The sequence below is a fragment of the Anomalospiza imberbis genome, chromosome 14, assembly GCF_031753505.1.
Source record: "Anomalospiza imberbis isolate Cuckoo-Finch-1a 21T00152 chromosome 14, ASM3175350v1, whole genome shotgun sequence".
In the NCBI taxonomy this organism is placed as follows: Eukaryota; Metazoa; Chordata; class Aves; order Passeriformes; family Viduidae; genus Anomalospiza; species Anomalospiza imberbis.
The window spans coordinates 12810642-12838066 of record NC_089694.1 but is presented as its reverse complement, the minus strand read 5'-3'; the positions used below and the strand labels follow the sequence as shown (position 1 = coordinate 12838066).

General features: G+C 43.4%; 1 protein-coding gene across 5 annotated transcripts in view; it reads left to right on the top strand.

Moving 5' to 3' along the window:
• MAMLD1 (mastermind like domain containing 1) overlaps positions 1 to 27425 on the top strand; it is a 176434-nt gene that overhangs the window by 126632 nt on the left and 22377 nt on the right. For all 5 annotated transcript variants that reach the window (XM_068204982.1, XM_068204980.1, XM_068204981.1 and 2 more), the window contains one exon: positions 14923 to 16629. In XM_068204982.1, the coding sequence (XP_068061083.1) occupies positions 15043 to 16629 (1587 nt within the window). In that variant the 5' untranslated portion in view covers positions 14923 to 15042. The remainder of the gene's footprint in view (positions 1 to 14922; positions 16630 to 27425) is intronic.

Genomic DNA, 27425 nt, shown 5'->3' with positions numbered 1-27425 from the left:
TAAGGCAACACGCAGGGCGCAGCTGGAGCAGAAACTTCCGTAAATCAGCAGTCTGCCCCAATGTCACCCCATTTCTCCCATGTGTTATTTTTGGTGTCTTGTTGTATACAAAGAAAAAGTACTTCAAATTCAAGCCGAAGGAGGGTTTTTTTGCATTGGAGGACTGATAAATTGTGGTGCATTTTTCCTTTAAAGATACACTGGACATTTATCTGTCCCTGTTCGTATATAATGAATGGGGAAACAAAAGAGGGAAATTGTATTTCAACTTTAGGTGCTCAAGAGGAAAAAAGAGGTAGTTTTACTAGAGAAAGACATGCTGTATCTGATTGCAATTCCTTATTCTTTAGGCTGTCATTTATGCCAGGAATAAGTAAATATAAAATGCCAGGTTAGAACAGTGCTATTTTAAATACATTGCCCAAACAATTGTGCAAAGAAACAAGGTGAAGGACTAATTCTGTGTTGGTTTTCTGATTAGATTTTGAAATAGAAGCAAAGTGAAGATGACTGTAAAAGGGAGAAATATAACAGCTGAAACCTCCTAACGAATGTGCTTAATCATAGTACACCTTTCTTGTTCATCAGCACCTCTGATGTCTGTATGGAGCCCAAATAATATCAGTTCTTTAAGAGTTTTTACATCAGTATCGGAAGGAGTATAAAATAGGTTGAGTTTTTTTAATTTTTGTTGATATTACCAAATTCATGCAGTTAAAAATACACAGTACATTTTAAATTTGAGTACAAATAGGCATAAATCAGGATGTCAGCCTTTTTCATTTAAAAAAATTAATGTGTTTGGCTTTTTATTTGGTTTTGGCTCCAGATCTGACTCAAATGTTTGTGTAAGAAAGGCTGCACTAAAAAGTGCAAGGTCAGGTTTTGGAGAGCTCAAAACATGTCATGGAGGGAGGGGGAAGAATTGCTGCCATACATAAGGTTGGCGTTTCCTGCCCATTTCCTACATCACGTCTGGTAAATGTAGTGACTGAAGCACAGGAAACCAGGTACAATTCCTTTGCAGTCTCTTAGTTCAGTAGGAAGTAAGTTCTTTTGGAAGAACTGGAGATCTCTTGCCCCACAGGGATGAGGTGCACAGGGCTGGGTATGTGCCGTGGTGGGGAACCAGTGGTGCTGGTGGCACTAGGAGGGACGCTGCTGGAAATTTGCTTCAGCAGAGAAGTAGGCCCTCTTATAGGAACTTGGGAATGGGAGGCTGCTGAAATGGCTGGTGAGTTGATGGTCATGATGTGTGCAGGAAATGCTGGGGGCCTGGCAGAGCTTTGAATAGGTACAGATGGAGGTGAGGGGTTGCAGCTAGGGTAAGCACTTGGAAGTACTCAAGTTAGTGCATTTGAAGAAGTTTCATTTCCTTCTACAGAGCAGTACCTGACAGCCTCTATGCCAATGTGAGATAAAACGTTTACCCTCAGCCACTTTGTAGTGGCTCACCTATTCCATCTCCATCGCTTTTGCAATCAGTCAGTGCTTCTCAGCTGGGGTTCAGCTACTTCCACCTGAGAGGCTGTAATTTCTTATAGAGGACACTCATCTTACTGTGCCTAAGATGTCCTTAAGGGGACTTTCAGTACGATTCCAGTTAAGATTGCTGAGACTACCTGAGCACAGCACATGCAATGTCCTGCTGAGGTCCCAGCATGTCCCAGCCAGGTGGGTTACATTAACACAGTGCCCACCCATGCTAATTAATCCCAGAGCTAGCTCAGTGTGGCCTTGGCTTCTGGGAAAGAGCCCCTGGGAAAGAATATGGTCTGAAGTGATGAGGTCATCTCAAACAGCTCTGTTGAAATTAAGTGAACCTCCCCTCTCTGGATTAGGGTTAAACCTGGTGCCCCGTCAATTCTTTGAGTGCCCTGAAACTTGAAGGTGGGCACAACACAGTGTTTAGTGACAGATGAGAACACTTCCAGGAAATCCAAACTTTAGTTCCCAGTTTGCAAGGTCCTTGCAGCTCCCCAGGAACGCTCCATGGTGCCATCTGGACAGTCGTTTCCTGATGGTTGCAGCAGTTATACCCTCACCAACCCATGTAACGATAGCTGAAAGAGGAAGTTCCTCCCTTTCTTTCAGAAAAAAATGAAGAGCTACCTGCCCTCCAGCTGTGTGGTTTGGGAGAATTCACAGTTGTTCATTCAGGTTTGCACAGTTTGGTGAATGGTTGTGTGTGCTGGCCTGGGCAGCAGCTCTCTGTTGGCTGCCAGCCAGCCAAGCCAGCCCCTCTCCTCAAAGTGGACAGGGCGCCCCTGTGCCTGTGTCTGCTGGTGGCTCGAGCCCTTTTTGGAGGAAAGGCAGAATTCTCAGTTAGTCACAGGATTCAGTGGCAGCTGTGATAGATTGGTGTTGAAAAGAGTTTTGCCTTCACTTTCAGACACTGTTCCTGAGCTTGAAAACTTTTAGGGGAAGTAGTGTAATTCTTGTGGGCAAACTGAAATGTCATAGCTAAAAGGCAGCAACAGGTTTGTCATCCTAAACTAGGTACACACAGTTTAAGTGTTCTGACCTTTGAAGAATGTGTTTGTTAGACTCCAGACATCGTGTCTGTATTAGAAAATAGAAGGGTAATTAAGTGTTGATGTTCAAAAGCATACAGTGAGTTTTCCTGCAATATCATTGTTTCTTAGTAAAGGCCAAGTCTTGCAACCCACATTTCTCAGTTAAGGAGCTGTTACTAGGATAAGGACTATAACCCAGGATGTCAGCCTTGCTCTCTGGGTGGAGGGAAAGCCTCTACTCATTTGAAAATTTGTCTTTTAATAAGGGGCTCAGAAAAAAGTCAAAGTACCTGCAGGGTTTTTTTGTTTTGTCTTTAACCTGATGCTCATGTTGTGTAATGTGAACACTTCAGACAAAAAACTGTGATACTTTGAATTGAACTTGTGCTATGCTTAAAAGGAAAAACTAACCAGAACAAAAAAAAAAGCACATGTATATTATAGACATGGTGTATTGCAGCCATAGTACACGGTACGTGTTGCTGCCTGGCCACTGCCTCCTGTGCATTTCTGCTTGCTCTGCTGCTGCTGCAGAGCCAAGGGACACTCCCCTAGCCTTGGTACTATTTCCTCAGTTCTCACTTTCCAGATGTACAGCCACACCTGTGGTGGGGTAGGGGAAGCAAATGAACACAGTTTGTTTGAAAGTCCATTAGCATTTAAAGAGTTCTAATAAGAGAATGTTTGATCACACGTAGTATTGGGAGAGAAGATAAGTGAAATGGGGAAATGAGGAGACTATTTGTAAAGCACTCACAAGGTCTAGGGTTTTCTGAGAGTTTTCAGGTTATCTTGTCCCCTTGAAATTAAATTGCAGCCAAGTGTCTAGGCTCATCTGCAAGGCTTAGCTAAGACACTTAATGAAAAAAATAGTTCCTTTACATAATTCCCTTCCTCTCACCATTAACAGGATATATGGAATTCCATCAGTACTTCCTCTGTAAATCAAGATATTGGAGGCTATTGTCTCCATGTGCAGCTCCAGCTCAGTGTGCAAAGCATTTCATATTCAAAGCTTCAAAGGTCAGTGATCTGATTAATACTGCCATTCTCCCAATGAGTCTTTTCTCTCTTTGTGGTATCCCTGTAGTTTTGAAATGCCTTATGCAGATGACTCTAAAAGCATTTCCTATGCACTCAGAGTTGACCCAGCTGCTGCAGCTGCATGTTGATGCTGCACCTATTGCAAAAGTTCCTAAAGGGAAGGAGGAACTCCTCCTGAAGGAGGGAGCTCCAGCCATCCAGGACGCTTCTGTGAGATAGTCCCATTACAACCAACAGTAAGTTTCAAGCTCTTTTCCCCCCACTGCTGTTCATCTCCCTAGGGTTTTACAAAGAGACCAGAACCATGTAAAGTATTCCTAAGTGGAGCAGCATGCTTTATCCTGTGTATTCCAAACTACCTCCTCTGTTATGACAGATACTGCAGTCTGGCTACAAAGTCTGTATCAGGGATTGGTAACCCTCCAGGATGGTACTTGGCACTCAAGAGCTAACACATGTTTTTGTTACATGAGCATGAGTCTAATAAAATGGCTCACTGGTTTAATATGCCCCTTTGTAAAAACAAGACGCAGTTGGATTTAGAAATTGTGATGATTTGGCAAGTTCAATTATTAACTTCTCTTGCAGGGTTAAGCTTTGACCAGAAGTTTGCCATGAACCCATGGGCACATCCTGCTAGGAAACAACATGCAGAAATCCTTCCCTGTCCTACTTGATTTATCTGCACAGTGCAAACTCAGAGTGTAGAGCTGTATTTTCCCCTGAGGAAGTCACAGCAAGCTCCATCACCACTCCAGAGGAGAATGTGCTGAGGTTTTATTGTTCTTGTGCTTGAAAACATTTCGACTGTGCTCAAGACAATGTATCATAGGAAACTGTAGCAGCTCCTGAACTGATCTGTTTTATACTCTGCTTTCACCATGTTTTGGGAGAAAAGTTGGAATGTGGTGAAGAGCCTGAGCTATGTTAGCTATGCAATGTCCTGTGGGATTGTTTGTGAACACAGCAGCTAAAGATAGGAGTGCACCACAGCGATGCTAAAAATACTGTCCAACTCTACGGTGGTTGTTTAGCATTTGGAGCGCTATAGTTGGCCTTACACAGACAAAGGGAGGATGCAGTTCTGCAATTTGAATATGCAAATGAAGTCCTGATCTTGCAAATTTGCAATCATATGCTCAAATCTGAAAAGGCCACTTATATTCCTGAAGTTAAGCACTGGCACGATTAAGAGTTTAATCAGTCAAATACAGTATCATCAGAAGTTAGTGTGATTGCAGTGCAGAGACTTTGCTTCGAAAAACAGCCCAAAAAAAATCACATTGTGTGATTGAGATCAGATCTTTACATTCCACATGTTGATACTTGGAATTGTGTTGTCTTACAAATCATCTCTTATTAACGCAGTAGGTTGCAAACAGTTTCTTCTTTATATTTATATGCATGATTTGGTAAACAGTATTTTAATATCAGTAGGAACACATGCTATGCTTCATGGCTTTCAACCGTGTGACCTTTCAAGGCAGAACAAAAGCTTAGAAATTAGAGTTTACATAAAACTGAGAAGTGAAGAAAGCTTAAAAGGCTGTGTAATTCACTTCTGCAGCAAGAACACCATTTTCTCTAACATTGTTTGCATAAGTCAGCATTTATGTTGTCAATTTGCAGTGATGAATGTGTGATTAACATTGCTTCTAGGACAGAGGGGAACTGGTATCAGCAAGTCAAGAGGTTCTCTGGTTAAAACCCAAGTAACTTTGGCATTGCATATTCTGGCAGAGAGATTTCTCCAACTCCTGTGTATTTTTAATTCACTCCTTTAGTTAGGATGAAGGAGCAAAGAATGAAATGTCATCCCTGATGAAGTCAGCATCCCAAAATATTCATAGAATCATTTAGGTTGAGAAAGACCTAAGATCATCAAGTCCAGCTGATTTATTTAATTGAGGCCAAGATTACAGCAGCTTTATACAGAACAAAGGCATCAGGACTGGAATCTGTGTTTGGTTTAGGGTTCATAGTACCACTGACATGCAGAATCCCTTTAAAGGTCCCTGGGTGAGTTCAAGAGCTATGTTCAAAGAGCAGGTACTACAGGAGAAAGAGCTATATGCTGAGCTGGTCATCTCCCTGCTGCAGGAAGAAAGGTGTGTACACACAGCATTTTTCCAATTAATCGTATTCATACTCCAGCTGATGCACACTGAGCATAGCAGAGGTGCTGGGTTGGTAAAGATGAAAGTGGTGGGATAACATGAAGTAGTCAAAAACAAATTAAATATTCATTCCTCATGCCTTACAAAAAGATTTCTGCTTCTGGCTGTTATACAGACTTCTCTCTACACCCACTTTCTGTGGGACTAGATTGATTATCTTTTTTCTCTAAGTGAGGCTTGGTTTTTTGGATCTGTATTAATCAATATCCTGTTTATTGTTTCATTTTCTGAAAGACAGACAACATCAAAGGAGCAGGAGAGGAGCTGTTCAGGATGTTTCTTTCCTTGCCCCCACTTGTTGCGTCCTTCTTAAGAGTTGTGCTCCAGTTTTTGGTACCACTTAGGAGAAGCCTCAAACTGAATTTTTAAATGTTTAGTCCTGCCCAAGCCTAGAGAAAAGCTCTAAATTCATTAATAGATCATTTTTCCAGTGCAGGCAGTCAGCAGAAGGGCACTGGGCGGGCAGATGTAAGAGTGCTGGTCTCAGTGTTCAAGGCAGCCACACACAGGAGGCTGGAGCTGTTATTCTTTGGAGGAGTAAGTGGGAGTACTTCAGCTGTTGGAATAAAAATGGCCTTTTTTCAGACTGAAATCCCATTGTTTTGTACTGTTCTGTGAATTTGAAAGCTTTTTGTCCCTAGGTTTGACCTAATTGGAGGCTCTGCCTCCAGGCTATTAATTCCCCAACTATACCTTTTACAGAATGGCAACTGTAATTTGGTAAAACCACAGGACTAAGTCTTCTGGGATATTAAAAATATAATACAATATGTAGCAGAAAAGAAGTGTCAGACTGGGTTTTATCTGGTTATCTACTAAATGGAAAACCTACCTCATAATTTAGGAACACGTACATCCTGTTTCTTCTGGTTGTGGTCATTGCATAACTGTGCCAGTGTTAGGGGCTGAAAAAGAAGAAAGAAAAGTATCTTATGAATCCTGGGAGACCCAAGTAGCAAAAACATCACTTTTTGCTCAGTGGAGAGGATCTACAATTCTTCAGCCTGTGAGAAATTAATGTAGTCTACAAAATTACTGCAAAGTGTTCCATAGGACTTTGAAATTAATGGACTATAAAAAAGATATAAAACAATACTGCTGGTATTAAAACTGAGCTAAGATGAGGTAATACTGATGGAGAGGCATTGAGTCTAAGATTGATCTTGATTTACAGCCAGATACGAAAGAAATGCTCTTGTACTACAGCTTAAAACCAAGAGGCAAAGAACTTGTTCTGTCTTCAGATGTCTAGTTAATAACACTTGTCATTAAATGGAACGTGGAAGTTACAGCCAAACAATGTGCGTGACGTGATTGCTGTAAGTCTTCAGATGACTAATTACAAGGCATCTGTACAGTGATCTCCTGCTAGCAGCCCAACGCAGGAGCAGGCAGTAGTCCTGTTCTTCCAGATCCATTTGTCAACGGCAGTTTTTCTCCTGGAAAAATTTCCACTTTAACAGTGACATTAATACCGAAAGCAGATGAATTGCTAAGGAAAGACAAGATGGGAAGGCTCTGAACATTTGTTTTGATAGGGCAGATCTCTGTTGGTGCCTACCAAATGAGTCTGGTAATTCTGTCTGACCTGAAAAATATCAAAGCTGCTGATTGTTTTTCTTTTTTGCATTTCTTTATAGTGAATGGTACTTGGCCTCTTGCATGCATCTTGCTTGTGTAGCATGGCAAAATAGGTATATTCTTGGCTACATCTTTTTTCTCCTTGGAACTCATCCTACATTGTTACCTTTATTCAGACATTAATGATGCTTCCTGTGATTTTTCACAGGGGTAATTGGAAAAATCTTGTTCACAAACTTGCTGCTCTGTAGGCTGTAAGTTGTTCCCTTTGAAAGCAAGACACAGATCACACATCTTTCTATCATTATAAGTGTAATTGCATTCACACAAATTGGTGAATGGGAAAATCATATTTGTAGTATTTTCTTCCCCTTTATTTTTTGTTAAAATTTAGAAAAAAAGAACGCTAATACCTTAGGCTCATGGTAGTCCAGGTTGAATTTCCTGTTAGTTTCCATGGCTTAAGCTTATTGTAAGATCACATTATTCTGGTTTTGTTTAGTCATGATGTTTGATGTTTGGGATTTCTGTGCTTACCAGCTAAAGGGCACAGTTCTGTGTTTTGTGATCTCTGACAGTGCCCACTCAGGGGGTGTGTGAGCACAGCCCCTGCTTCCTGCAGCTTTGCACTCACAACAGGAGTGTGAGATTTATTAAGGGAAAGCACACACCTTGTTCTTTCTCTTTTAACACAGTATGTGGTCCCTGATTTACTGAGGGAATAACTGGGGAAGATCTCGATGAGTGCTGCAAGAAATGGGACAAAGGATCAGCACACACTCCGGAGTCATCAAGTCAACTGATGCTCGTGTGCTGAGAGATCAAACTCTCCACATGTAGCAGCAGTGTTTAGGAGGTGATTCACATGTGCACACCTAAGTAGCAACTTCCAGTACCTATTGTTACTATATTTGTTTTAAAGATGGGAGTTGGGAGAAGCTGTAGTGTCAGGTAAAAACAATCCACATAATGCATACAAGCTGGCTAATAACCAACATCCTTTCATGGTTAAAGTGACTGCCTACATCCCCAGTTCCTCTTCCTACATCCTCCCTTCCAGTTGCCTATATCTATGAGCATGATGAATAGAAGGAAATCCACCCTGTGAATTTTCCCTATTCATAATCCTTTCTCTAACACCACACCTCATTACAAAGGGATCTGCCACCTTTGCAGCCTACAAGTACCCAACAGACCCCAAAGTGGACTTTACTCTGGTATTCCTTACCTGAAGAATTGGGGAATTGCAATTTTTCAGCACACTGGTGCATGCCTCTGGTATCTTGGAGCTGCATTGTGATCTCATTCCTGACACTGTAAAATGACAACTTAATGTCCATCCATGCTCAAATTGCTTGAAATCAGAGGGGTCAAACAGCCCAAAGTAGTAGGAAGAATGTGATTTTAGCTTATTTTTAATCCTAGTCTGGAAAAAGTGAGTGGTAGTTTTAATTGCTTGAGCCTCCTTGAGTTCTCCTTGTAGCCTGAGATATGATTTTGATAAAATGCAGTTTATGTTTCTTGTAGTCAGGTACTGCTTTAGCTGCTCACTGGTCAGCAGGAGGCAATTTTTCTTGGATTCAGGTATATAATGTGAGTGTCTTTTACCAAACTGGAGCCAGCATGCACAAACAGAAACCTACAGATGTGCTAAATGCACTTACTGCAGTGCCAGGTCCTGCTGTACTGGAGTGGGATTGTTGCCCAGGAGCATTTGGGATTTGCTGTTCATGTGCAAGCCAGCCTACTACCCAACACAGAGGGTCTGCAAGTAACTGCTGCTATTTAAAAGGTAATATTACATATCAGATCCACTTTCCAGCCTTTAAACACACAGGCACATTCTCACTTCTTTTTCACCAACTGTCCCTAAATATTAGCAGGACAGTAAAATCTGTCTGGAGTGTGGATAAATGAGCAATAGAGAGCACAAAACTTTCCAAACTGTGAATTTAAGGCACAGGAGAAAAAAAAAATTGTGACGTTTTCTTGTTTTATGTGGAAAATTGCCAGTCCCATTTTCTCATTGCATGACTGTTTTTGTCAGAACAGATAGAAACATTTTGGGCTGATGGGCAGATAGGTCTCGCTGAAGCTTGTTGAAGCCACAGAGGCTGAAGTCTTGATCGCTGAATGCTGCAAACAGTTTGCCTCTGGCAAATACATACTTCCAGTTTTGGCAGTGTCTAGTGTTTGAAAGAGACAGAGACTGATAGATTCTCTGGTCAGTTCAGTTAAGCAAACCTTAGACTCAGGTTTTATACTTTGCAGAGGGAACAGTTTGCAGTATGCCTTGAGAAAATACTGGGGGGGGGGAATACTTCTGTTTATCTCAGGCTTCTGCCTTGCTCAGTCCTTCCACCAAAAATTAAAAGTGCTCTATCTGTCAAAATAATTCAGATATGCCAGATCTTAGCAGCCTGTCAATGACCTGGATTCCCCAGGTGTCTTGCTCTGAAAGGATTTGTGCAAAGCTGCCACCACATTAGCAAATCCCAGGATCTGTGGTGAGACTGATATCTTCCCCACCTGCCTCATCTCCTTTGACAATAATTTCTTTTCCTCAGTGAAACAAACAGAAAAACCAGCACATGGAATTTCCCAAGGTTACAAGGGTCTTGAGACTCTTAGTGAAAGGTTATCTGACTCCCATTCTGGATACCCCAGTCATGGATCCACGAACATCAGTTTATTAAATCAGGAGAGTCTCTGGCCATGCTGCTGGACACAGGGGCAGCTGCCAAGGGAGGGTGTGGATGGCAGCATCCCACTGGTCTCAGTGCTCCCTCGAAGAGGCTGTGTAGGTGTGGGAATCACTGCTGTAGGTTGGATCTGTCCGTGGCAGTGCGTGGGGTGGGATGGTGCAGATCAATAATCAGCACCCTGCGGTTGTTGTAAATCAAGGCTTGACTCTCTGACAGACAGCAGGCACAGGAAGAGGCATTGAAATATCTTGCCTAATGTTTTTCCTCTCCCATTTCTTCAGTATGTTGGCCCAAATAGAAATATCTGGTTAGAGGTGGCTTGTTTCTAGTGGAGGAGTCAATTGTGAGGCTAAAGAAACAAGGCTTTCCAGTGTAGGATGCAGGTGCTCCTTCCCAGGTTACCACTTGCAGGTGAAGGAAGGCTTGAGTTCCAGGTGGAGAATGAACAGGGGCTGTGAGGAGGGCCATGGGGCAGTCTGGCTCACAGGGAGAGCTGGAGTAGCAGCTGAGGACAACTGACATGTTACAAGAGAAGAAAGGCTGTGAGTGCTGGCAAAGCAGGGAGCCAGTCCAGAGATGCCCATATGTGGTTGGTTATTAAAATCCAATGGAACATCACAGTATGTATTTATTAACAATTTGATCACTCTGCTTCAGTTTTTGCCACTTCCTGCCTTCTTCTGTCCCTTCACTGAGTAGCAGTAAGTTCCTCAAGGCCAGCACCACCTCCTAAGTTTGGAAGGTGCTCGATGCCCAAGGTCACCCTCACGGCAGCCCCAGCAGCTTGAGGTGGGCACAGCCAAGGACTGGCTTCTCCTGCCAAGGCTGCCTTTCTCTCCTTGCACAAGAGAAGCCTGTGGAGTGCTCTGCCCGCTTGGAGGGAATCAGTTTGGTGCAGGGAGGGAGCGTGTGACAAATTAGCTGTTTGTAACCACAGCTGTGCAGCTTCTGTGGACAGAGCAGCGTAAACAGTTATTATTTATTCTGGTTGTGCAGCCATGTCGAGCCAGCAGCATTGCTCCTGCATGACTGGGTCTTTCCCAGAAAGACATTCTGCTGGTTTGGAGAGGACAGCAGTGCTGGGATCACTGCTAAAAGCAAACCTGAGATAATGGAGAACTCCTAATCGGATATGCCCTCAATTGGAGAGCTGCCTTTGTTTCCCAGGTATTCCCAAACAGAAGTTAGCCTGTGCATGCCAGTGCATTTTAATGTATTTTGACAATTCACAAGAGCCCCTTTGTTGCTTGTCTGCTTCGTCCTTGCTTGCACATCTGAATGAAGCTTTCCCATACTGAGCCATAGGCAGCCTCCAGCCAGCTTAGGAGTGTGTGTGTGTGTGTGTGTGTGTGTGTGTGTGTGTGTGTGTGATGCATTTCTAAAATATTTCCACTCACTTCTCAGGTATTCAATTTGAAACAGAGCTGCCGAATATACTAATGAGCAGAGAAAGGGGAAGAACATGCTTTGGTGTTCTCAGTTCTGTTGATTTTGTCGAATTGTGTACAAAAAGAGGAGGAAAAAGAGTTGGAATAAATCGGGTTCTTCCTGGGGAATCTGGAAGCAGATGAAGGAATGTTCTGCAGCAAACAGCTTCTTGAATTAGTGAGGCCAGGACCTCCCGATCCTAAAAGTTGTAGTGCCTTGTTGATGCTGTCCTGCCACCACTGTGGTTGGTGTGTCTGAGCCAAGCAGGGTCCCAGTAACATGAAATTGTGTTCCTGTCCCCTGCACTGGTCAGGGCTGCCACAGCAGCATGTGCATGGAGAGCAGTCACTGGGAGCTGGGGCTCCTCACAGCCAGCACCAGCCCAGAGCGTGCTGTGTGGGAGAAACAACCACTGAGGTGTCAGTGGGGAGCACTGAAAACAACCTCTCAGCCAGAGCAAGGAGGTATTTCTGTTTATAATGGAAACTTCATACTTAAGTGCCTGGTGACTATCATCTGTTTTTTACATTGGTGATGTGCTTGAAGCAGAAGGATGATGGCACCCAAGTGCCCCTTTTAACCAAAATTATTCTGTGATTTTTTTAGTTGCTTTAAGGAGCATATCTTTCTCTCTCAAGTTTGGGGCTGTAGTCAAATCTGTCTTAAGCAAAAGCAATGTTACTAAATTCTGTGGTTATACCTGCCTGCACTGGGAGAAATTGGTCTTCTGGATTTTATGGTACTTGTGCAATACTCACCTGGGAAACAGGAATCTTGCTTTTCAAGAGAACATGACACCCAGCTAATTTCACTGCCTCTCTTACAGCAAATCTTCTCGGGAGGGCTAAGCAACATCATCCTATTTAAAAGTCCTGTCCCAGTTTTGGAATACCTGTGCCATCAGAAAGCTATGGCCTTATTTTATCTGTTTATATCTAGTAACAGTCTAGGGGGAATGAAGTTTTGTTTTCCCATCACACTTATTCCCCAGTGCAACAGTTAAAAAACTGTTTTTTCAGAGTGTTTAGAAAGCCCACATTTTTCCCCGGTAACTCAGCGCATAGGAATGTCCTATGGCAAAGGAAGAGCTGGCAAGGACATGCATGCCAGCATGTCAGCTGGCTAAGAGTGGGAGATCCCCCACCACTTCCTGCCTGAAGGTTCCCAGGGTGCAGCTTGGGAGCACATTCTGTTTGTTTTGGATGTGTGAAGCCCCTGTTAATACTCTCTATACATGTCTGAGTTTTAAATATATGTAGATAGGCTCTACCAACATGTTTCAGCCTACACAGGGCAACATCTGTTGAAACATGCATCTCTGGCTTAATTTTAGCAGAGAAAATGAAGGAAAACAATTTCATCCATCATTAGACTAACATTTGGGAGAAGATTTAGGCCTGGTTCCATTTCCTAAAGCTAAGCAAATGTCTGATGGTGCAGCAGTGTCTGGCTGTGACACTGGGACAGTCTCTCACAGAACAGCAATCCTGGCCCAGCACAGACCCTGCTGCCCAAAGAGGCTCTCAGGTAACCAGACAATGTGCACTGGAAGCAGCTCTCCTCACTTCTCCCCTCCTGTGGTTTTTGAGCACAGCCCATGTTAAAGCAATGTGACTGGAGATCACCAGAGACGAGCACTAGTAACTCTGTAAGGGACAACTCTTGGGGAGTAAAGGGAAAATACCCAAAGGTCTGTTTGCCACAGTGCCAAAGCTGCTGTGTCTGGTGATGGAGGGTAGATTAACACCTCCTAAAAGCTGTTCAGCAGCTCACTGTAGTCTGCAGTGAGCTATGATGATCATGGACAACCAGCTTGTATCCTCTCTTCCGAATGTCTCTGTAAAGTGCATACCAGCATGGCAGTGTCTGATTCTAATCCCAAACTGCATCTGCACCCTCAGCAACTGTAGGCACAAATCTGCCATTGTCCCTCTGCCCACCAACTTGGAAATAAGTGTTGAGAGGTGTGAGACCAGCTGAGTGAGCCACCAGGCAGCCCTGCCGTGTTCCCAGGTCAGGGCCATAGACGTTTGGGGGTGATTGCCTGAAGACAGGCTGAATGTAGGGGTGGGCATCAGCTGTTTGCACAGTGCAGAAGGAGCTGCACATGGTGTACCCACCCTGTGTCCTGCAGCCTTCACACACCCTGTGGTGACAGTGCTGTGACACTGTACCAAAGTGCAGCAGTTGTGCAGTGGCTGAGGCATAACTGCAATGTGTTTAAAAATTAGTGTAATATTTAGAAGTTGGCCATATGCAGCATAGCCCTAGAGTGGATCTGGTTATGCTGGGGTTGGCGGGGGGACTTTTCTGTTGATATAAGCTTTTATTAGATGGGATTTTTTTTATAGCACTACATAACAGGAAGCACTTGGACTTGTAGCCCAGAGCTGGGAGATGCTTTACTGGGAGCTGGCCTAGAGGAACCAGTGTTCTTTCACTTTCCCAGTGCTGATCAGATACTTTTCTATATACTGCTTCCCTCTATTGATAAACAAGGTCATAATAGTTATTTCCCTTCACTTGAAGCAGCAATGTTAAGGTCTGATTAATCCTGTGACATACAGGTCATGCTTGTTAAAATTGAAAGCCGTAGATTATTTTATGTGGAAGAGATTGCCATATGCTGAAATAGTATGAGAAGCATTGTTTCCAGTTTCACTTTCTTGATATGTAGAAGGCAAGTTTCTTTTCCCTAAGATTTGTGAATTTACAGCTCCATCATTTCTTGTAGGTCAAGATGTTTATATAATTGTATTTTGAAAACATGTCCATTTTTATGAATGAGTGGCAGTCCTTCAAAAGAATGAAGCTCACAGTGCCTTAGACATAGAAGAATAAACAAAAATTAAGAAGTTTAGCTGTTACTTACTCTTTCTGGAATTTGAAACATCTGTGATAGGAAGTTTGAAAGTCTGTTTAGATAGATAGCTGAGAATTTGGTTTGTTTTGGTTTGTTTAGAAAGTATGCTAGTTATTTCAGATGTTTGGCCTATAAAGAATGTAAAACAATTTAATTGTCTCAGGTCTAAATTTAATTCGAGTCACTGGCAGAAGGTCACTAACTTCAGTCCAGAGTTTCATTCAGATTTGCCATTTAGACCTAAAAAATGTTACCATAAAAACATTGGCATGTTTGTTATGCAGGGAGTATAATGTCTTAATTGAAATGCAACCAGAAACTATTTTTAAAACTTCTATTATAGTCACATGACAGACAGTATTTTGTAGCTTTAACATCTGTTTTAAAGCCAATTCATGAGATTTAGCCTTTGTCTGATTATAACTCTTTTGATTTTGGTGAAGTTGCACACATTTAAATCCTGACTGAATTTGTCTTACATGATTGGCTTTTTAATTGTATTATTTAATTTTCTTTACCTCCAACCCAGTGTTGTAGTGTGGAGCTTCAGCACATGTCAGAATATGGTCAATAATGGATTCTTTCTTCTTCCTTTTATGTTTTCACAGTTACAGGGATCCATTAAAAGGAAACTGGAAGATGATAGCTCTCCTGCCTCCAGTGGCGTGCCTGATGTCACTTTCCCAAATGACAGTAAAAGACTTTGTCTTGACGATGTAAACCTTGCCATGGGCCAAGGTGCCAATCCCAACATGGTGTGCCCAGAAATGCAAAGTTCTCCGTTCTCCAGCGGTCACAGCACTTCTTCCCTGGGAGTCGCAGGGCACCCGGTGCTCCTTGAAAACAATCACATGAATGGTGGTGGCATTGGCTCCCCGTTCTCAGTGCCAGCCAACACAGAAATAAATCAGAAGGGGTCAATAGGAGGGCAGACCAACAACATCGTCCATTATGATGAGAAAGGAAACAGCTTACAGTCTGTGGACCAGGAACTGCAAGATCTATTGGAAGAGCTGACCAAAATGCCTGATCCTTCTCCCAATGACCTGGACCTGGAGAAGATTTTGTGCAGCAAGGCTGAAGATCCACTTGGTCTGAGTCATTCCCAACCAAACATAAGTACCACTCCAAAGTCATCCCCACAGACTTCCCACTTGGAGAACCATGTTGCTAACAAAGATTTTTCTCCAGGCTGCAATCCAGCCAGTGGAGGATCCCCTCAGATGAGACCATCATCTGCTGGAGCTAACTTCCAAGTTCCTCCCTCAAACAAACCTGCTGCATCACCCATCTCTACAGCAGCTCAGAACAAAAACCAGCCGCCACCGATGCTCCCAGTACCCTTGCCCAACATGCCTGGCTCCAACTGGCATGCTCAGCAGCTAAAGCAGCTGGCAGCCAGCAAGCAGGTGTCTGGTACAAAGCAACAAGTACAGGCTCCCAGCTGGCCAACTATGTCTCCTCCTGGTCTCTCTCCGCCTTACAGGGCAGGATCATCCCCACACCATCAACCTTTTAGTCCTCAAAATGTTATGGTGTCTGGCATGCCTGCTAATAATTTACCAGGAAACAACATTCAGAGTCCTCAAAACACTCTGCTTTCAAGCATGACTTCCAGCAGCACCCCATCCAATGGCCCCTCTCCCCCTTATGGCTCTGAGAAGCTCTCCAGTCCAGCTCTGAGCCAGCAGCCCTTCAGCCCTCAGAGCTCCATGCTGCCTGCTCTAACAGCAGCCAGCTTGCCAGCCAGCAGCATTAAAAGCCCACAGAACAACTTGGTTGCCAGCATGGCCTCCACAAATACTGGACCTTCTCCACCATACAGGCCAGAAAAGCTGTCAAGCCCGGCTCTGCATCAGCAACCCTTCAGTCCTCAAGGTACATTAATGTCTAATATCACTCCCACCAGCAATCCCACAAGTATGCAGAACTCGCTTTTTAAATCAATGACTACAAACCAGACCAAAAATATGAACATAATTATGCAACAGCCATCCAGTAGCTTACAGCCAGGTCTGGTGAATGAGAGCCCTGTTAGCCAAGACCAGTTTTCTTTCAACAACACCAAACCATTGTCTCACTTTGCCTCAGAGTCAGCTACTCAAAAAATGTCCCCTCTGACAGCAGGACAAGGACAGCAGTCCCTCATTCACTATCTCCAGCAGCAGCAGCAGCAGCAGCAGACTCCAGCCACGCAGCAGTCCCAGCAGACCAACAACAGCCAGTTTCTCCAGCAGCAGTTCCGACAGCTGATGCAGCCACATCGGATGCAGAGACAGATGCAGGCTGCCACACTGCCATCTCAAAGCAGACAGGTGAGAACCTCTCTTCTGTCTTACATGGCTTATGTGAAAATACCGAGTCATTTATTTTCTTATCTTTGCTTTTCCATTGTGTTTCAAATGCAACGTCACTAAATTTCTGAGGTGTGCACAGTGCATACATGGACAAGGCAATAACAAACTCTGGTGTTATCATAGTAGATTTATTTATTTCTTCAACTAAAAATGTACCGTAATTCCACTATGCATTGCCTGTTTTTTAGCCTGGTGGAGAATTTTGTGCTATTTTAAAATAATTTTTTAATTTGTATAGGTGATAGTCTCTTTTAGCTTATATTATAATCTCCAGAGATATTCTCGTTGCATGTTTCATGTTATCCTTTCAGATGGCATATCTTCTTTTTATCTTAGTGCCCTTCAACAAATTCATCTCTGTGTTATGCTTCTGAGGCTAGAAGAGATCAGGTGGGGTGAGAAATGAAGTTAAAATGTGTCCTTCGTGGACAGCAGGTCAAACAGTATAGCTCCTGAATAGCAAAGAGGCAGACTTGAAATACCTGTTACTAGCATTTGCCAGAAGCCATTCCCTGCTTTGGATGAGGGCCATTCCCCACCCATGGTGATCTTGTGATACCAATCGAGCCAGTAAATGCAAAAATGCAGCTGGCAAAAGTGAGGCACAGCCCTGGTTTCTGTCCAGCGACCTCCTCCCTGAGACTCAGTGGGAGATGTGAATCTGCTACCACCCCAGATCAGAGAGTTGTACTGTGAACAGGGTCCTGGGAGCAGGGAAGGGCTTGGGGACTGGATCTGGGAGCAGCCTGGCTGTGAGGAATAAACATCTTTTTGTTTGGAAGAATAGCTGGAAACACCGAACCTCACCACCAATCCAAGGGCTTTGTTAGGCTGAACCAACACTTTGTAAGCAGACTCCTCCAAGCTGCTTAGCTGTGCACACAGTCACTCCATCAGCAGCTTGGGAAGGACTGAGACACTTCTCCCCCAGCAAAGCAGAGACTGATCACTGCAATTCTGCTGGGATCTGCTTGAGAGCTGAAGTGTGAAATGCACTCCAGAGCCAGGTCTTCTTTGCCCTTCTTCCCTGCAAAGTGACTGGTTCTTAAAGGAGGGGGATTTCATCAGTCTTGGTGTAATGCTGGTGTAACTAAATATCATAATGTCCTGTGATAGCAATGAGAAATATGGCCTAGTTACTAAATATCAGCTTCTGAGTGGTAAGTCAGTGAGGTGCTTTGCCACTGTGCCTCTTCAGGATCAGCTCACTCTTTTCCAAGTTGTGCTCCCTCCGTTCTCCCTTACTGCATTGCAGCAGCCTAAAACAGGCTGGGAAGGACTGGTGACTCACTGAATTTGCTTATGCAGGTGCAGAACAGGTAACAGGGGGGCACATCTAGTGTTCTTTAAAGGGTTACCAGTGAAAGGCCCCTTATTCAACAAAGACCTAGAGCAGTTTGTTGCTTCAAGCACATGAGGACCCTGCTCGTGTTCGGCGGGACCCAGGTTAAACAGAGAGTAGAGAGTCTTGCTGGCTTGGGACCCAGGCCTGTCGATAGACATACGATTGAAAGGGAGCAAAGTGCAGCAGTTCCATGAATTACTGCCCACCAGATGTTTTACTCTGGAGGCAGGTGTGGGTGAAGACGATATTCATGGTGTTTTCTTGCATCTTGCATGAGGACTAACAAGTTGTTAACCACAGTGACATGATCATTTTTGATCATACGTCCATAACCTTTGAGGGTTTTTTTTTGGCTTCACCGCTGAGTCTGTGAAGTAGAAGTGTTCTTGTTGGATTCCTGAGGTTTCTATGCCCCAGTTTTCCCTGCTTTGCTTTTCGGTTTATACCTCTGAACCCCTTGCATCACTGATTTGACATAAAAAAAAAAAAAAATTCCTGAAGTCATTCTGCCTAATTGGCCGAAATATTCCTTCTTCGAGCAACTTTCCTGGTGCTCTGCCTGTGCTGCATTTTCAGCTGATTCTCACTGTCAGAAAGAGAGTTATTATAATCTTGCTGCTATCAGGAAAGATCAAGGACAGTTAAGACAATGATTACAGGTGCTGAGCATTTTACATTTTCAGACTAGTTAGGTAAGCTTTTGGTGCCTCCCTCATTTTACAGGGAAGACTTAGACCAATAATTACACACCAGATGACAGTGCTCCAGTTTTACAGTCTGTTGAACTGCTGAAGAAACATGGTGGATGTTCAGGAGTGGAGCATTTTGTAAGGTTTTGATAACTTTACTGCAAATCTCATAGAAGACAATGGATCCTGAATGCTGAATTAAAAGAAAGATTACATAGGAAAATTATTCTGTGTAGGAATCCTTGAGTCTGGGATACTTACTGTGTTTCATGGAATCTAGCATGGAGATCTGTTATTCGTCTGCAATAGATTTCTTATTTCCATTGAGAGATAGTACTGAATTGTGGACCCCACCTGCTTTGTACCAATTTTACTCCATTAGAGTGAAATAGCCCCAGTGACTGTGGTTTTGATTTCCAGCAGTGTATCCAGAGCTGAATTTGAGCTTTGCAAAATTTCGGTGCAAATTCCCTCCTGAGGCAGGTGATGAATAGGACTTTTCAAGCTTAGAGCAGTTGTTTCATTAAACAATGTTAAAGATTCAGAAGATGGGGGAGACAACTTCTGCATCTCAAAAATTAGTAAATTTCTGGTGGAAAATGGCCCTTTTTTAGCCTCATGCATAGAAATTTGCTCAGAGAAAAATAACAGCATTCCCAGAAATGTTGTTTAATGCTTAAGTCATCTCCTTTATGTGTGTGTGTGTTTGCAAATGTGACTAAAATTTATAAAAAGAAGGCACAGTTCTCTCTTCTTGGGAGCAAGAGGTGCAGCTTTGTACAGAAGAAGAATGTGGATGGTGGCCAGTTGGAGGGAGAACAATAAACCATGAAATTTGATCCTTGTAGCAGGCACAGCAACATGGGGAACAGAGCAGCAGCCGTAGACCCAGAGTGAGCGTTTTGCTGTTGTTTCACTGTGTATTAGAGCAAACACTCCACATTCCAAAAGCGGGGTTACTGCTGGTGCCTCACGGCTCTACCATTTTTGTGGTGATGTATCTTTTAAGTGTAATCTATCTGTGTCCCAGATCCTGTCTTGCCTGGACAACTGCTGAATCTGATAGGGCTCATGTCCCCCATCTGAATCACTGTGTCTTTATTGTTGAGCATGGACGGGTATTGATTGAGGCGCTGACAGTTTGCATTGTGTGGTAGCACAAAGCCTGGTGGGGCTAATGCTGCTCTCTGGCTGTGGGCAGGTTTTCATTTTATTCCTGTAGGGCTGATACTGGTGAGTGAAGTTATACTCAAAGGTCTGGACTCATAAATCCTAATAGAAAGATGGTAGTAAATGCCAGAGTCAAAGGTAGTCTCCAGAACTATCACACAGTGTTTTCAGGGGTAAGGCTTCACCACTTGACTCTGTCGGCTGTTTCTGGGCACATGAAAAGCTGCATTTGCCCAGGCAGGTTGCCTAGTTGGGCATCTCCCTGATTTTCATGTCTAAATAGAGTTTGTACTTGCAGATTGCTTGTTCTGGAATGTCCAATACCCTGGGCCCAATTCTGCTTTCAGCAATGCTGATACAACGCCCCACTTGCAGAAAAGCTGTTCTGTCAGTCCCTCCAGTGCAAGAGCAGACACAGGGCTCTGTGCAGGGGAAGGAGAGATCCCCTCCTCCCTGAAGGCAGGAAAACCAGCCGGTGATATGCACAGCTGAAGTCAGGCTGGAACACAATAAACCCTTTGGTGGCTATTCTTTTCCAAGCCCAAGCTGATCTGAGTTAAAACTTGGGAGTCTCAGGGAGGAGGGCAGGGTTGCCCACTGACTGCTCTGTGTGTGAAATGCTGAGAACCAAAACACAGCTGAAAAGGTTGTTTTGTTGGGGGGGTGTAGGTGATAAACAGCCATTGTCTGGGAGGGACACGCTGTGTCTCTGAGCTCCACTTGCACCGTAGGAACCCAATGTGCTATTCTTAGAGCTCTCTGCATTCCTGCTGACATCCAGAGAGTTGTACACTGGATTGTCAGTGAAGGGTATATTTGTTTCATCTCCATTGCCAAAAATACTGATAGAGAAAAAATGACAAGGGAAGAGACAGAGAGAAAACTAACATTATTTGCAGTAAAAGTGGCTGTATTTTTACTACATATGGACTGCATATGGGATAGTGAAGAACATGCTGAGGACTAAAATATCCTTTGAAAAGCAAAGTATTTCTTTGACTGTGGTAAAAGCAGCGATACAGTATCTGAGTTGGAAGAATAAACTATAGGTTGCAGAGAAACACCAAAACTTCTGAGCTAGATTAAATATACTTTTTTTTTAAAGTAAAAAATTTTCTTTCAGAGCATAAGTTTTCTAAATATAGGAACAAAACTGAAGAAGAAATGTGCTGTTACAAAGAGCAAACTGACCCAGAGGTTAGATGTCAAAGGTTAAATAACTATAATGGAATACAAAATACAGCCTTTATTAATATGAAGAAATAGTAATACCGTGGCCTGATTTCCGGGTGCCATATATTATGGGAAGTTATTTCTGCCTGTGAAAAGTCAGTGCACTGTGGCTGTTAGGTGAGATTGTTCTGACTCAGCAGCACTTTATAAGCTCTGATGCAGGTTGATGAAGAGTTTGGAAAAGCAGAGAACACAACCTGTATCATCTGAGTACATACAGTCCTCCTGCAAGTACAGGGAAAATTATGTTTTATTTGGGATTTCCAAGATATCACAAGGCATCTTCCTAATGCATAAACAATTACAGTATCGTGCTTTATTAATAAAACCAAAAGTACTTGCCAGATTTCATTTGCAACTTCAATGCCCTACCCTTTTTCTTCAGGGTCAAACTTATTTTTAAAGCCACTTTGAATGAAGTTCTGCTGGTCTCGTCTCTTCTCTTCTCTTCTCTTCTCTTCTCTTCTCTTCTCTTCTCTTCTCTTCTCTCTCTTCTCTTCTTCTTGGGAACCAAGTTTTTAAAATCTGCCTTTTTTTTTCTTTTACCAATGCTGTGAAGAGAAAACCAGATTTGATTTCAAAGGACAATGGCAGCACAATACCAAAGCAAAGCCTTTGAGGGATGGAGAGCTTTTGAAGGCAAAGCAACAAGCCCTTCAGCTAATTAAGTGCCTTTGAATAGGGGAATAAAGGAAGCTGGTGATGAATCTGGATTACAGAGAGCAATAAGGCTGAGCCTGGAGTTTGACATCTCCAGAGATGTTAAAACATCTTCTTGAATGGTCATTTCTGAATTTATATTTATCTGTGCATTTGCCAGTGAGTTGATATTTTCTTCAAACTTGGAGATTCTCTGTTCTCTTCAAGAGTCTCAGAGGAGCTTGACTGAAGCTGTCAACTGCCTTCTTCTTCCTTCCCTCCCCTGTGAATAAATAATGTCAGATAAGTTTTGGAAAGTAAGAAATAAACTTGTGGAACAAAATGGGATGTTTGGCCTCAACACGTTAACAGTAATACAACATTTTCAGAAGTTCAGTAATCAAGATACAAAAACCTTAATTCACATCTGATCTTCTGAGCCCATTGCTTTTTCGCAGTGTTTTTATAAATTGCATGTGTTGTCTTCTTGTGTTCCATTTTGGGTATTTCAAAGCATTCCCCTGTTGTAGTGGAGCCCTTGCGGCCATGTCTTAACCTTCCCACTTCTTTGGGCTTGTATTTTAAGATGTTTGCAGGCGCTGATGTTTCCAACAGCTCTGCCTAATGCACTCATAATTCCTTCCAGTTTAGCTGTCTGTTGTGCTGATAGCATTCTTGGACACCACACAGCCCATCATTAGGGGAAGCAATCTGCAGAGAAGAAGCTTGTAAATAGACCAAATCCTCCTAAACACCATGTGGGGAGCATCCTCCCCCAGTCTCACCATCACCCACCTTTTGGATCTGAAATTAATGTGGACACTACACCAAAGCTGCAGCACTTTCCTCATCCAGAGGGGTCTTTCCCTTGGTTATGACCTGTTTAATAAAATGGAAAATGTTCAGCCAGCAATTGAGCATTTAGGGCATGGACAACTCTATGGGAATCTCACACTGGACGAATTAAAATCCAATTGGAAAGAAAAAAGAGGCTCAGGAGGTACTGTGAACAGCAGTGAGGGGTGCTGGAGGTGTTCAGGGAAGTCTTTCTCTTCGTTATGTGCAGGACAATGAAGCGATGCCTGCAGGGCTGAGGGAGGGTTGTCCAGGGTGGAGAAAGAGGAAGTGGTGCTCATGTGCTGTGAACACTATAGGGAAATGTGAGTTACCTCAGAGATATTTAGGGCAAGGTGCTGCATTTCAGCCTGGCAGGCTGCTTGCAATGTTCAGGTGCTTCAGGATCGGGGCTGAGTAACAGGGCTGTGTGTCCATGCTCTGTGTCCATGCTGTGTGACAGGGCTGTGTGACAGGGCTGTGTGTCCATGCTCTGTGTTCATGCTGTGTGACAGGGCTGTGTGACAGGGCTGTGTGTCCATGCTCTGTGTTCATGCTGTGTGACAGGGCTGTGTGTCCATGCTCTGTGTCCATGCTGTGTGACAGGGCTGTGTGTCCATGCTCTGTGTCCAGGCTGTGTGTCCATGCTCTGTGTTCATGCTGTGTGACAGGGCTGTGTGTCCATGCTCTGTGTTCATGCTGTGTGATAGGGCTGTGTGTCCATGTTCTGTGTCCATGCTCTGTGTCCGTGCTCTGTGTCCATGTTCTGTGTCCATGTTCTGTGTCCGTGCTCTGTGTCCATGTTCTGTGTCCGGGCTATGTGGCAGGGCTGTGTGTCCATGCTCTGTGTCCATGTTCTGTGTCCGGGCTGTGTGTCCATGCTCTGTATCCATGCTCTGTGTCCAGGCTGTGTGTCCAGGCTGTGTGTCCATGCTCTGTGTCCATGCTCTGTGTCCAGGCTGTGTGTCCAGGCTGTGTGTCCATGCTCTGTGTCCATGCTCTGTGTCCGGGCTGTGTGTCCGTGCTCTGTGTCCATGCTCTGTGTCCGTGCTCTGTGTCCATGTTCTGTGTCCATGCTGTGTGACAGGGCTCTGTGTCCATGTTCTGTGTCCATGCTATGTGTCCATGCTCTGTGTCCATGTTCTGTGTCCATGCTCTGTGTCCAGGCTGTGTGTCCATGTTCTGTGTCCATGCTCTGTGTCCATGCTGTGTGTCCGTGCTCTGTGTCCGTGTTCTGTGCCCGGGCTGTGTGGCAGGGCTGTGTCCCTTCTCCAGTCCAGGGATGGCCACAGAGCCGTGGGTGAGCAGAGGAGGGGGAGCCTTGGCACCAGGATTCTCTGGGAGCCCTGAAAACCCTTTGATTCTGTGGTTTTCAGCTCTAAGCAAGAGGCAATTGCTTCCTTCTGCTCTGCGGTGCAGGATGGGAGACAGCCTCATTTCCCAAAGGTGTAGGGAAAGTGGTATTATCATGCTGAAAAATGCCTGATTCACCTGTTGTACCCAAACCCCTCTGACCCTGCCAGCCCGGGTGGACTGTTCCTCTCAGGTTTTCCTGACACCTTGGTAGCAGTTCACAAGTGTTCTGGGCTAAACATCAGCTGAATCAGGCCCCATCTGCAGATTTTCTTGCTTTTTTTTTCTCCTCTCACATAACCCATTTTACTTTCTTTATTATCACAGATTAGAAAAAAATCCATATACAGAAATCTTTAATTAAAAGCAGTTGAGCAAAAGGTTTTGAACATACATATTTTTTCAACTGTGCTCTTAGATACAATGAAGTTTTAAACATCCTGGCAATCTAGGGAAGGACTTGACAAACTTCTCACTAAGTGCTTGACCGAGCACTTCTCACTGCTTGGCTTCAGGATGAATGCCATAACTTCCTTCTTTGTATCACTCTTAAAAATAACAACTTGTAGAGTGGTTAGTGATGGGTAAGGTGCATCCTCACTTACAAGTCAGCACACCCATAATTCTTACATTGCAAAGGTGTGTTCATGGCCCAGCGTGCTGAGGAATAGCATGGAGGAAATGGTTTCCATGACCCTGTTGTACACCCAGCTCATTTCAACTGTGCTGTAAATCCCCATTAATATCAGAACATCTTCATTCCATTTTCCCCATGTTTTTGGAAGGTAGGGTTGTACATTGTCTGTATTTTCTGTCTCTTTCTTACTAAATGACAGTTTGGGGAGCTTGTGTTGAACTAAAAAAGCAGCCTGGCTTTTGGAAAATGTTCTCACTTCCCTAAAACCATGCCCTACTTATTTCCTCAAATTTGATGCCTAAATTAATAAATAATTTTAATACTTTCCACAGTGACACTGTTAGAGCATGGTATCTACCCTTGATTTTTGGGGTGCTTTCTACCTGCTATCATCTTGTTATAGTCTAAAATTATATCAGTACTTCACAAGGCAAAAATAGGTGCAGAACCAAAGTCCAATTTAACAAATAGAATGAAGGCAAACAAGTGTGTAGGAGAGTCCCTGGGATGCTGCTAATGCCGTGCCTGGCTCCGGCAGGGCGGGGTGACGGGAGCTGCCCCTTTGCCTTCCTCTTCTGCTCCTCTGTCGTTCCTGCCCGGCTGCAGTGAGCACTGCACACCAGCTCAAAGTACAAACATGTTTTGATTCAGATGCAATACCTAGAAATAACTTTACTGGTAAAATGAACTCGGTGGGGTTTTTTGGTTTTTTGGTTGGTTGTTTTTTTTTTCTTTTTTTTTTTTTTTCCTTAGGGCATTTTGGAGAAATTTCAGTGTGTGGGTGGGGGAAAACAAAGCCTTGTCTGTAAACAGGAACTGATATTGTCTGTGGGACTGAATGGGGAGAGAAACTGAACTGGCTTCGGTGATTCTCTCATACATCTGTGAGTCTGGAAACACTGGGATGATTCACAGTTTGCTGATTAATACAGGAGCAAGCAAAATGGTGTGAATTAACGGCCATTACAGAGCTGCACTGGATGGCAAATATCCCCCCAGAACAAATGATGTTTCATGAAGATTGCTTGGAGGAAGAGGTAATGGGTCTTAAATACAAATTAGAAGCAGTCCCATCAAAGCTGTTAACATTAAGGTTTGAAAGCCAAACACTATTATGAGCTGTTTTCAAAATCTGTACATTTAGGAAGCCTATCAGTCTGCCCTGTTGGCTGTGTAATATTTCTGTCTCGAGCACTTTGGATATTTCAAGCAGCCAGCACTAATAATTGATAGAAATTCACAATCAGAATGCAGCAGCTCCTGTTAGGGCTTTGAAGGCTAATCACTCTATTACATGTTTTAAAGTTAAATTTTTTATAGCACATATAAAGGCAAATATCATCATTACCAGTACATAATTCTGAAAAGCTACCATTAATATCATTAACAAGAAGTAATACTGTATTACAATATAACCCTTGGAATATAGGAATGTTAAAGGACGAAGGTAGTAAATGCATTACTTTAGTATAAATAATATTCTCTGTATAATCAGCAGAATTATTTAACATTTGTCATTGAATTAATGAAAACGCAATTCCTTGGACCACTGTCAGGCAGATACAGATGTGAATTCAGGTTATGCACAAGCTGTGCTGAGCTATTTTTCCCCACTACAGAATTGATGAGAGACCCACAAGGAGGGTAAGCCCTTTTAATGTAGCCAAAATAGTGTGATATCCTGGCCTAAGACATTACATTAACAGCTTGATCTTGTAAAGATTCAAACACACACACCTAAATTTACGCAGTGGGAGGTCATTCCAGGATGACTGCAGGATTATTTCTGAGAGCAGAGTGAATCATGTATGTATCTAGGCTTTGTATGCTCAAGAAAGACCAAAGGTGGAGCAGAAGGATGCAGCAAGGGGCCCAGCAGTCGTTGGCAATGCTATATTAGTGCTGCAGCAAAAAAAAGAGAGGGGGTTGGAAGCTTTGATGCACTTGTTCCTGCCTCAGCTCAAGTTTACATTTGAGTTATTTTTGGCTTTTCTGGTGTTGTTGTTGTTGTTCTTGCTGGTACTGGGGTTTTTTTCCCTCTAGGGGTTAGTACCAGCATTTTACAAACTTGCCAAACTTCAAATAAATCAATATTTTAATCAGTCCAGGGGTTATTTGAAGTCCTATTGTTCCTCAATTGCAGAAGGAAAATTTGCCCCTTGTAGGAAGAGAAGCAGCAATAAAAAAAGCAAATGGGGAAAAAATCTTGGCAAAACACTTTTTCTCTCTCTTTTGTGATTAGCAGACTTCTAATATCAATGTGTTTCTTCCCTTTCCAGCAAGATGAGGACATGCTACCCTGGAATATCAGTAGTATGTATCCCTGTCCTAAACAAATCAATTTCTCTTAGTGCTTAATTACTCGGGGCTTTTGAAAGCTTCTCTTTGCATAATAAAAATGTTTAATATTTCCTTTACTCTGTGGCATGAAGAATAAACAGTTGCAGCACTGGGTTGAAGGGTAGTTTACAGGACACTCGTGCTCGGGCAGTCTGTTTTCTCTCCCCGTTGCTCCGAAGGCTGTGTTTAAGCAATGAATGAGCAATCACATCAGCATTATTTTTTTGTTTCGTACAACCCCCTTTTTCTCCTCCTTTCCCGCTCAGTCAGCACACTTTCTGCAGTGGGATTTTAGTTTTCTACCCGGAATTGTGTCCAGCAGCATAGCTGCATGATGAGTACGAGATACTTTTTCTCCTTTCCCTCCCCTCCCCAGAGATGCCCTGTGACTTCCTCCATTAGTCCATTAATCGCCGTAGCTCAAAATTCAGTCTGATCAAAGGAGCAGAACGAGGTTGAAAAGTGCAGATTCTGGCAATTGACTTGACTGTTTAGATTCCCTGCTGAGCTCATT